This window comes from Oncorhynchus tshawytscha, unplaced genomic scaffold (genome assembly GCF_018296145.1).
Source record: "Oncorhynchus tshawytscha isolate Ot180627B unplaced genomic scaffold, Otsh_v2.0 Un_contig_1724_pilon_pilon, whole genome shotgun sequence".
NCBI classification, from domain to species: domain Eukaryota; kingdom Metazoa; phylum Chordata; class Actinopteri; order Salmoniformes; family Salmonidae; genus Oncorhynchus; species Oncorhynchus tshawytscha.
The window spans coordinates 21,688-36,989 of NW_024608377.1; the positions used below are offsets into that span (position 1 = coordinate 21,688).

Sequence of the window (15,302 nt, forward strand, 5' to 3'; positions counted from 1 at the left end):
GAGAGAAGAGGGGCGGGACGGAGAGAGAGAGGGGGGACTGAGAGGGGGACGGAGAGAGAGGGGACGGACGGACGGAGAAGGAGAGAGGGGGACGGAGAGAGAGGGGACGGACGGACGGAGAAGGAGAGAGGGGGGACTGAGGGGGAGAGAGAGAGGGGGACGGACAGACGGAGAGGGAGAGAGAGGGGGGACTGAGGGGGGACAGAGAGAGAGGGGGGGAGAGAGAGGGGGGGACGGACGGACGGAGAGGGAGAGAGAGGGGGTACGGCCGGAGAGAGGGGGGGAGAGAGATGTTAGTCGTCCAGAACAGTAGTGATCTGAAAACGAGGGAACAGCATTGTGACAGACAGCAGGAATGACTTGTCATCTGTCTACTGGGGGGGACTCATGTTGTGTCTGTGTGTGTCCAGGTGCAGCCCCAAAGCCAGTGGCTCCAGTAGACCCCTGGGGGCCCCCGTCCTCCTCTGTTTCCCCCATGAAGAGCAGTGATCCCTGGGGAACCAACCCTGCTCCCGACCCCTGGGGTTCTGGAGGAACCTCCTACGCAGGTACACCTCAACACCAGGGTTTAGTTAGCCGGTAGTAGCTGGCTCCTACACCTCAACACCAGGGTTTAGTTAGCCGGTAGTAGCTGGCACCTACACCTCAACACCAGGGTTTAGTTAGCCGGTAGTAGCTGGCACCTACACCTCAACACCAGGGTTTAGTTAGCCGGTAGTAGCTGGCTCCTACTCCTCAACACCAGGGTTTAGTTAGCCGGTAGTAGCTGGCACCTACACCTCAACACCAGGGTTTAGTTAGCCGGTAGTAGCTGGCTCCTACACCTCAACGCCAGGGTTTAGTTAGCCGGTAGTAGCTGGTACACCTCAACACCAGGGTTTAGTTAGCGGTAGTAGCTGGCTCCTACACCTCAACACCAGGGTTTAGTTAGCCGGTAGTAGCTGGCTCCTACACCTCAACACCAGGGTTTAGTTAGCCGGTAGTAGCTGGCTCCTACACCTCAACGCCAGGGTTTAGTTAGCCGGTAGTAGCTGGCTCCTACTCCTCAACGCCAGGGTTTAGTTAGCCGGTAGTAGCTGGCTCCTACTCCTCAACACCAGGGTTTAGTTAGCCGGTAGTAGCTGGCTCCTACACCTCAACACCAGGGTTTAGTTAGCCGGTAGTAGCTGGCTCCTACTCCTCAACGCCAGGGTTTAGTTAGCCGGTAGTAGCTGGCTCCTACTCCTCAACACCAGGGTTTAGTTAGCCGGTAGTAGCTGGCTCCTACACCTCAACGCCAGGGTTTAGTTAGCCGGTAGTAGCTGGTACACCTCAACACCAGGGTTTAGTTAGCCGGTAGTAGCTGGCTCCTACACTTCAACACCAGGGTTTAGTTAGCCGGTAGTAGCTGGTACACCTCAACACCAGGGTTTAGTTAGCCGGTAGTAGCTGGCACCTACACCTCAACACCAGGGTTTAGTTAGCCGGTAGTAGCTGGCTCCTACACCTCAACACCAGGGTTTAGTTAGCCGGTAGTAGCTGGTACACCTCAACACCAGGGTTTAGTTAGCCGGTAGTAGCTGGCTCCTATACCTCAACACCAGGGTTTAGTTAGCCGGTAGTAGCTGGCTCCTACACCTCAACACCAGGGTTTAGTTAGCCGGTAGTAGCTGGCTCCTACACCTCAACGCCAGGGTTTAGTTAGCCGGTAGTAGCTGGCTCCTACTCCTCAACACCAGGGTTTAGTTAGCCGGTAGTAGCTGGTACACCTCAACACCAGGGTTTAGTTAGCCGGTAGTAGCTGGCTCCTACACCTCAACGCCAGGGTTTAGTTAGCCGGTAGTAGCTGGCTCCTACACCTCAACATCAGGGTTTAGTTAGCCGGTAGTAGCTGGCTCCTACTCCTCAACACCAGGGTTTAGTTAGCCGGTAGTAGCTGATATTTTAGTTCATGTTTTGAGGTAATGTTTACCCTTTTTAAGGTAGCATCGTCAAAACCCAACCTGAGATGTTTAGGGAATTACTTCATCAAGACTTCCTCGTGGGCCGTTGAAACCAGCATTTCTGTCCTCTTCTTCTGGTTTTCTAATCAACTTTCTTTTGTTGTCCGGAAGCCAAAGGTACAATCCTCGTCGTATTGAGGACCCGTTGTGTGAGGGCGGGTCCCGGTCTGTATTGAGGGCGGGCCCCGGTCTGTATTGAGGGCGGGCCCGGTCTGTATTGAGGGCGGGTCCCGGTCTGTATTGAGGGCGGGTCCCGGTCTGTATTGAGGGCGGGCCCCGGTCGGTGCGTATTGAGGGCGGGCCCCGGTCCAGGTCTGCATTGAGGGCGGCCCCGGTCTGTATTGAGGGCGGGCCCGGTCTGTATTGAGGGCGGGCCCCGGTCTGTATTGAGGGTCCCGGGCCCCGGTCTGTATTGAGGATGGTCCCGGGCCCCGGTCTGTATTGAGGAGGGTCCCGGGCCCCGGTCTGTATTGAGGAGGGTCCCGGGCCCCGGTCTGTATTGAGGAGGGTCCCGGGCCCCGGTCTGTATTGAGGGGGGTCCCGGGCCCCGGTCTGTATTGAGGGGGTCCCGGGCCCCGGTCTGTATTGAGGAGGGTCCCGGGCCCCGGTCTGTATTGAGGAGGGTCCCGGGCCCCGGTCTGTATTGAGGGCGGGCTCAAATGTCTGAGTCAGTAAGTATTCAACCCACAGTTGAAACTGGAGCAGCAGCATGACCAGGTGGACTGGGGACAACAAGGACTCATCAGCCAGGGTTAATCTCTCTCTCTCTCTCTCTCTCTCTCTCTCTCTCTGTCTCTCTCTCTGTCTCTCTCTCTGTCTCTCTCTCTGTCTCTCTCTCTGTCTCTCTCTCTCTCTCTCTCTCTGTCTCTCTCTCTCTCTCTCTCTCTCTCTGTCTCTCTCTCTCTCTGTCTCTGTCTCTCTCTTTCTCTTGCTTTCACTCTCTTTCACTCTCTTTCTTTCTCTCTCTTTCTCTCTCTCTCTGTGTAATCCTCTAGGTGGTCTCTCCTCCCTGACTAGTGGTACCGGGGACCTGTTTGACCCTCTGCCCAACAGGAAGACCCCAGAGTCCTTCCTGGGTCCTAATGCAGCATTGGTCAACCTGGACTCACTGGTCACCAAGCCTCCTCAGCCTGCTCCTATTGTCAACCCCTTCCTCGCTGCCGCAGGTACCGACACCCCCCCCCCTCCCTCCCCCGTACCGAGACACCCAGTACTGGACAGATGGTACACCAGCGGTCCTCTGGGACCCACCCAAGGTGTACACGTTTTGGGTTTTTGGCCCCCATCAAAGCTTGATGATTAGTTTTTATTTAAATCAGCTGTGTATTGCTCGGGGGACAAAAACCCAAACCGTGTTCCCCTTGGATTCCCCAGGACTGAGTTTGGGAAACTTCTGTGGTACACACACAGTACGGAGACAGATGTTGAAAATCTCCTCCCTCTCTAGCTCTCTCATATTTGAATACAATCTCTTGTTCTCTCAATTCAAGGGGTCTTTATTGTCATGGGAGACATATGTTCAATTTGCCAAAGCAAGTGAAATAGATAATTAACAAAATCAAATAAAATGAACAGTAAACATTACACTCCCAGAAGAATGAACACATTTAAAATGTCATTAAGTGTATATATAGAAGTAGTTAACTTCTTAGAGATCCCTTCCCACTCAGAGGTGACTGATTAGACCACATCCAGTAGCAGCCAAATTCAGAAAACAGAAATACTCAGAATTAAACATTCACATACACATAGGTATACATGTATAATATAACATAACATACAGGTATACATGTATAATATAACATACACATACAGGTATACATGTATAATATAACATACACATACAGGTATACATGTATAATATAACATACACATACAGGTATACATGTATAATATAACATACACATACAGGTATACATGTATAATATAACATACAGGTATACATGTATAATATAACATACACATACAGGTATACATGTATAATATAACATAACATACAGGTATACATGTATAATATAACATACACATACAGGTATACATGTATAATATAACATACACATACAGGTATACATGTATAATATAACATACACATACAGGTATACATGTATAATATAACATACACATACAGGTATACATGTATAATATAACATACACATACAGGTATACATGTATAATATAACATACACATACAGGTATAACATACACATACAGGTATACATGTATAACATACACATACAGGTATACATGTATAATATAACATACACATACAGGTATACATGTATAATATACACATACACATACAGGTATACATGTATAACATACACATACAGGTATACATGTATAATATAACATACAGGTATACATGTATAATATAACATACACATACAGGTATACATGTATAATATAACATACACATACAGGTATACATGTATAATATAACATACAGGTATACATGTATAATATAACATACACATACAGGTATACATGTATAATATAACATACAGGTATACATGTATAATATAACATACACATACAGGTATACATGTATAATATAACATACAGGTATACATGTATAATATAACATACACATACAGGTATACATGTATAATATAACATACGCATACAGGTATACATGTATAATATAACATACACATACAGGTATACATGTATAATATAACATACACATACAGGTATACATGTATAATATAACATAACATACAGGTATACATGTATAATATAACATACGGTATACATGTATAATATAACATACGCATACAGGTATACATGTATAATATAACATACACATACAGGTATACATGTATAATATAACATACAGGTATACATGTATAATATAACATACACATACAGGTATACATGTATAATATAACATACAGGTATACATGTATAATATAACATACACATACAGGTATACATGTATAATATAACATACAGGTATACATGTATAATATAACATACACATACAGGTATACATGTATAATATAACATACACATACAGGTATACATGTATAATATACACATACACATACAGGTATACATGTATAACATACACATACAGGTATACATGTATAATATAACATACAGGTATACATGTATAATATAACATACACATACAGGTATACATGTATAATATAACATACAGGTATACATGTATAATATAACATACACATACAGGTATACATGTATAATATAACATACAGGTATACATGTATAATATAACATACACATACAGGTATACATGTATAATATAACATACAGGTATACATGTATAATATAACATACACATACAGGTATACATGTATAATATAACATACGCATACAGGTATACATGTATAATATAACATACACATACAGGTATACATGTATAATATAACATACACATACAGGTATACATGTATAATATAACATACGCATACAGGTATACATGTATAATATAACATACGCATACATGTATAATATAACATACGCATACAGGTATACATGTATAATATAACATACACATACAGGTATACATGTATAATATAACATACAGGTATACATGTATAATATAACATACACATACAGGTATACATGTATAATATAACATACAGGTATACATGTATAATATAACATACACATACAGGTATACATGTATAATATAACATACAGGTATACATGTATAATATAACATACACATACAGGTATACATGTATAATATAACATACACATACAGGTATACATGTATAATATACACATACACATACAGGTATACATGTATAACATACACATACAGGTATACATGTATAATATAACATACAGGTATACATGTATAATATAACATACACATACAGGTATACATGTATAATATACACATACACATACAGGTATACATGTATAACATACACATACAGGTATACATGTATAATATAACATACAGGTATACATGTATAATATAACATACACATACAGGTATACATGTATAATATAACATACACATACAGGTATACATGTATAATATAACATACAGGTATACATGTATAATATAACATACACATACAGGTATACATGTATAATATAACATACAGGTATACATGTATAATATAACATACACATACAGGTATACATGTATAATATAACATACAGGTATACATGTATAATATAACATACACATACAGGTATACATGTATAATATAACATACGCATACAGGTATACATGTATAATATAACATACACATACAGGTATACATGTATAATATAACATACACATACAGGTATACATGTATAATATAACATACGCATACAGGTATACATGTATAATATAACATACGCATACATGTATAATATAACATACGCATACAGGTATACATGTATAATATAACATACACATACAGGTATACATGTATAATATAACATACAGGTATACATGTATAATATAACATACACATACAGGTATACATGTATAATATAACATACAGGTATACATGTATAATATAACATACACATACAGGTATACATGTATAATATAACATACAGGTATACATGTATAATATAACATACACATACAGGTATACATGTATAATATAACATACACATACAGGTATACATGTATAATATAACATACACATACAGGTATACATGTATAATATAACATACACATACAGGTATACATGTATAATATAACATACACATACAGGTATACATGTATAATATAACATACACATACAGGTATACATGTATAATATAACATACAGGTATACATGTATAATATAACATACACATACAGGTATACGTGTATAATATAACATACACATACAGGTATACATGTATAATATAACATACAGGTATACGTGTATAATATAACATACACATACAGGTATACATGTATAATATAACATACAGGTATACGTGTATAATATAACATACAGGTATACATGTATAATATAACATACAGGTATACATGTATAATATAACATACAGGTATACGTGTATAATATAACATACAGGTATACATGTATAATATAACATACAGGTATACGTGTATAATATAACATACACATACAGGTATACATGTATAATATAACATACAGGTATACATGTATAATATAACATACACATACAGGTATACGTGTATAATATAACATACACATACAGGTATACGTGTATAATATAACATACACATACAGGTATACGTGTATAATATAACATACACATACAGGTATACATGTATAATATAACATACACATACAGGTATACATGTATAATATAACATACACATACAGGTATACATGTATAATATAACATACACATACAGGTATACATGTATAATATAACATACACATACAGGTATACATGTATAATATAACATACACATACAGGTATACATGTATAATATAACATACACATACAGGTATACATGTATAATATAACATACACATACAGGTATACATGTATAATATAACATACACATACAGGTATACATGTATAACATACACATACAGGTATACATGTATAATATAACATACAGGTATACATGTATAATATAACATACACATACAGGTATACATGTATAATATACACATACACATACAGGTATACATGTATAACATACACATACAGGTATACATGTATAATATAACATACAGGTATACATGTATAATATAACATACACATACAGGTATACATGTATAATATAACATACACATACAGGTATACATGTATAATATAACATACACATACAGGTATACATGTATAATATAACATACAGGTATACATGTATAATATAACATACACATACAGGTATACATGTATAATATAACATACAGGTATACATGTATAATATAACATACACATACAGGTATACATGTATAATATAACATACAGGTATACATGTATAATATAACATACACATACAGGTATACATGTATAATATAACATACGCATACAGGTATACATGTATAATATAACATACACATACAGGTATACATGTATAATATAACATACACATACAGGTATACATGTATAATATAACATACGCATACAGGTATACATGTATAATATAACATACGCATACATGTATAATATAACATACGCATACAGGTATACATGTATAATATAACATACACATACTGGTATACATGTATAATATAACATACAGGTATACATGTATAATATAACATACACATACAGGTATACATGTATAATATAACATACAGGTATACATGTATAATATAACATACACATACAGGTATACATGTATAATATAACATACAGGTATACATGTATAATATAACATACACATACAGGTATACATGTATAATATAACATACATACAGGTATACATGTATAATATAACATACACATACAGGTATACATGTATAATATAACATACACATACAGGTATACATGTATAATATAACATACACATACAGGTATACATGTATAATATAACATACACATACAGGTATACATGTATAATATAACATACAGGTATACATGTATAATATAACATACACATACAGGTATACGTGTATAATATAACATACACATACAGGTATACATGTATAATATAACATACAGGTATACGTGTATAATATAACATACACATACAGGTATACATGTATAATATAACATACAGGTATACGTGTATAATATAACATACAGGTATACGTGTATAATATAACATACACATACAGGTATACATGTATAATATAACATACAGGTATACGTGTATAATATAACATACAGGTATACATGTATAATATAACATACAGGTATACGTGTATAATATAACATACACATACAGGTATACATGTATAATATAACATACAGGTATACATGTATAATATAACATACACATACAGGTATACGTGTATAATATAACATACACATACAGGTATACGTGTATAATATAACATACACATACAGGTATACGTGTATAATATAACATACACATACAGGTATACATGTATAATATAACATACAGGTATACGTGTATAATATAACATACAGGTATACATGTATAATATAACATACACATACAGGTATACATGTATAATATAACATACAGGTATACATGTATAATATAATATACACATACAGGTATACGTGTATAATATAACATACACATACAGGTATACATGTATAATATAACATACACATACAGGTATACATGTATAGTATAACATACAGGTATACGTGTATAATATAACATACAGGTATACATGTATAATATAACATACACATACAGGTATACATGTATAACATACACATACAGGTATACATGTATAATATAACATACACATACAGGTATACATGTATAACATAACATACAGGTATACATGTATAATATAACATACACATACAGGTATACATGTATAATATAACATACACATACAGGTATACATGTATAACATAACATACAGGTATACATGTATAATATAACATACACATACAGGTATACATGTATAATATAACATACACATACAGGTATACATGTATAATATAACATACAGATACAGGTATACATGTATAACATACACATACAGGTATACATGTATAATATAACATACAGGTATACATGTATAATATAACATACACATACAGGTATACATGTATAATATAACATACACATACAGGTATACATGTATAATATAACATAACATACAGGTATACATGTATAATATAACATACACATACAGGTATACATGTATAATATAACATACACATACATGTATACATGTATAAATATAACATACACATACAGGTATACATGTATAATATAACATACACATACAGGTATACATATATAATATAACATAACATACAGGTATACATGTATAATATAACATACACATACAGGTATACATGTATAACATACACATACAGGTATACGTGTATAATATAACATAACATACAGGTATACATGTATAATATAACATACACATACAGGTATACATGTATAATATAACATAACATACAGGTATACATGTATAATATAACATACACATACAGGTATACATGTATAACATACACATACAGGTATACATGTATAATATAACATACACATACAGGTATACATGTATAATATAATATACACATACAGGTATACATGTATAATATAACATACACATACAGGTATACATGTATAATATAACATACACATACAGGTATACATGTATAATATAACATACACATACAGGTATACATGTATAATATAACATAACATACAGGTATACATGTATAATATAACATACACATACAGGTATACATGTATAACATACACATACAGGTATACGTGTATAATATAACATAACATACAGGTATACATGTATAATATAACATACACATACAGGTATACATGTATAATATAACATACACATACAGGTATACATGTATAATATAACATACACATACAGGTATACATGTATAATATAACATACACATACAGGTATACATGTATAATATAACATACAGGTATACGTGTATAATATAACATACACATACAGGTATACATGTATAATATAACATACAGGTATGCGTGTATAATATAACATACACATACAGGTATACATGTATAATATAACATACACATACAGGTATACGTGTATAATATAACATACACATACAGGTATACATGTATAATATAACATACACATACAGGTATACATGTATAACATACACATACAGGTATACATGTATAATATAACATACACATACAGGTATACATGTATAATATAACATACACATACAGGTATACATGTATAACATACACATACAGGTATACATGTATAATATAACATACACATACAGGTATACATGTATAATATAACATACACATACAGGTATACATGTATAATATAACATACACATACAGGTATACATGTATAATATAACATACACATACAGGTATACGTGTATAATATAACATACACATACAGGTATACATGCATAATATAACATACACATACAGGTATACATGTATAACATACACATACAGGTATACATGTATAATATACACATACAGGTATACATGTATAATATAACATACACATACAGGTATACGTGTATAATATAACATACACATACAGGTATACATGCATAATATAACATACACATACAGGTATACATGTATAACATACACATACAGGTATACATGTATAATATACACATACAGGTATACATGTATAATATAACATACACATACAGGTATACATGTATAATATAACATACACATACAGGTATACATGTATAACATACACATACAGGTATACGTGTATAACATACACATACAGGTATACATGTATAACATACACATACAGGTATACGTGTATAATATAACATACACATACAGGTATACATGTATAACATACACATACAGGTATACATGTATAACATACACATACAGGTATACATGTATAACATACACATACAGGTATACATGTATAACATACACATACAGGTATACATGTATAACATACACATACAGGTATACATGTATAATATACACATACACATACAGGTATACATGTATAACATACACATACAGGTATACATGTATAACATACACATACAGGTATACATGTATAACATACACATACAGGTATACATGTATAACATACACATACAGGTATACATGTATAACATACACATACAGGTATACATGTATAATATAACATACACATACAGGTATACATGTATAATATAATATACACATACAGGTATACGTGTATAATATAACATACACATACAGGTATACATGTATAATATAACATACACATACAGGTATACATGTATAATATAACATACAGGTATACGTGTATAATATAACATACAGGTATACATGTATAATATAACATACACATACAGGTATACATGTATAACATACACATACAGGTATACATGTATAATATAACATACACATACAGGTATACATGTATAACATAACATACAGGTATACATGTATAATATAACATACACATACAGGTATACATGTATAATATAACATACACATACAGGTATACATGTATAACATAACATACAGGTATACATGTATAATATAACATACACATACAGGTATACATGTATAATATAACATACACATACAGGTATACATGTATAATATAACATACAGATACAGGTATACATGTATAACATACACATACAGGTATACATGTATAATATAACATACAGGTATACATGTATAATATAACATACACATACAGGTATACATGTATAATATAACATACACATACAGGTATACATGTATAATATAACATAACATACAGGTATACATGTATAATATAACATACACATACAGGTATACATGTATAATATAATATACACATACATGTATACATGTATAATATAACATACACATACAGGTATACATGTATAATATAACATACACATACAGGTATACATGTATAATATAACATAACATACAGGTATACATGTATAATATAACATACACATACAGGTATACATGTATAACATACACATACAGGTATACGTGTATAATATAACATAACATACAGGTATACATGTATAATATAACATACACATACAGGTATACATGTATAATATAACATAACATACAGGTATACATGTATAATATAACATACACATACAGGTATACATGTATAACATACACATACAGGTATACATGTATAATATAACATACACATACAGGTATACATGTGTAATATAATATACACATACAGGTATACATGTATAATATAACATACACATACAGGTATACATGTATAATATAACATAACATACAGGTATACATGTATAATATAACATACACATACAGGTATACATGTATAATATAACATAACATACAGGTATACATGTATAATATAACATACACATACAGGTATACATGTATAACATACACATACAGGTATACGTGTATAATATAACATAACATACAGGTATACATGTATAATATAACATAACATACAGGTATACGTGTATAATATAACATAACATACAGGTATACATGTATAATATAACATACACATACAGGTATACATGTATAATATAACATACACATACAGGTATACATGTATAATATAACATACACATACAGGTATACATGTATAATATAACATACACATACAGGTATACATGTATAATATAACATACAGGTATACGTGTATAATATAACATACACATACAGGTATACATGTATAATATAACATACAGGTATACGTGTATAATATAACATACACATACAGGTATACATGTATAATATAACATACACATACAGGTATACGTTTATAATATAACATACACATACAGGTATACATGTATAATATAACATACACATACAGGTATACATGTATAACATACACATACAGGTATACATGTATAATATAACATACACATACAGGTATACATGTATAATATAACATACACATACAGGTATACATGTATAACATACACATACAGGTATACATGTATAATATAACATACACATACAGGTATACATGTATAATATAACATACACATACAGGTATACATGTATAATATAACATACACATACAGGTATACATGTATAATATAACATACACATACAGGTATACGTGTATAATATAACATACACATACAGGTATACATGCATAATATAACATACACATACAGGTATACATGTATAACATACACATACAGGTATACATGTATAATATACACATACAGGTATACATGTATAATATAACATACACATACAGGTATACGTGTATAATATAACATACACATACAGGTATACATGCATAATATAACATACACATACAGGTATACGTGTATAATATAACATACAGGTATACATGTATAATATACACATACAGGTATACATGTATAATATAACATACACATACAGGTATACATGTATAATATAACATACACATACAGGTATACATGTATAATATACACATACAGGTATACATGTATAATATAACATACACATACAGGTATACATGTATAACATACACATACAGGTATACGTGTATAACATACACATACAGGTATACATGTATAACATACACATACAGGTATACATGTATAACATAACATACACATACAGGTATACATGTATAATATAACATACACATACAGGTATACGTGTATAATATAACATACACATACAGGTATACATGTATAATATAACATACACATACAGGTATACATGTATAATATACACATACAGGTATACATGTATAATATAACATACACATACAGTTATACATGTATAACATACACATACAGGTATACGTGTATAACATACACATACAGGTATACATGTATAATATAACATACACATACAGGTATACATGTATAATATAACATACAGATACAGGTATACATGTATAACATACACATACAGGTATACATGTATAATATAACATACAGGTATACATGTATAATATAACATACACATACAGGTATACATGTATAATATAACATACACATACAGGTATACATGTATAATATAACATAACATACAGGTATACATGTATAATATAACATACACATACAGGTATACATGTATAATATAATATACACATACATGTATACATGTATAATATAACATACACATACAGGTATACATGTATAATATAACATACACATACAGGTATACATATATAATATAACATAACATACAGGTATACATGTATAATATAACATACACATACAGGTATACATGTATAACATACACATACAGGTATACGTGTATAATATAACATAACATACAGGTATACATGTATAATATAACATACACATACAGGTATACATGTATAATATAACATAACATACAGGTATACATGTATAATATAACATACACATACAGGTATACATGTATAACATACACATACAGGTATACATGTATAATATAACATACACATACAGGTATACATGTATAATATAATATACACATACAGGTATACATGTATAATATAACATACACATACAGGTATACATGTATAATATAACATACACATACAGGTATACATGTATAATATAACATACACATACAGGTATACATGTATAATATAACATAACATACAGGTATACATGTATAATATAACATACACATACAGGTATACATGTATATATAACATACACATACAGGTATACATGTATAATATAACATAACATACAGGTATACATGTATAATATAACATACACATACAGGTATACATGTATAATATAACATACACATACAGGTATACATGTATAATATAACATACACATACAGGTATACATGTATAATATAACATACACATACAGGTATACATGTATAATATAACATACAGACATACG

The 15,302-nt window shown here is 32.6% G+C and overlaps 1 protein-coding gene across 1 annotated transcript in view; it reads left to right on the forward strand.

The window, feature by feature from the left end:
* LOC121843487 (epsin-2-like) overlaps nt 1-15,302 on the forward strand; it is a gene marked incomplete at its 5' end in the record, with an annotated part of 31,658 nt that overhangs the window by 6,007 nt on the left and 10,349 nt on the right. Inside the window, 2 exons of the mRNA XM_042313094.1 lie at nt 411-548; nt 2,978-3,148. Of these exons, the coding sequence (XP_042169028.1) occupies nt 411-548; nt 2,978-3,148 (309 nt within the window). The remainder of the gene's footprint in view (nt 1-410; nt 549-2,977; nt 3,149-15,302) is intronic.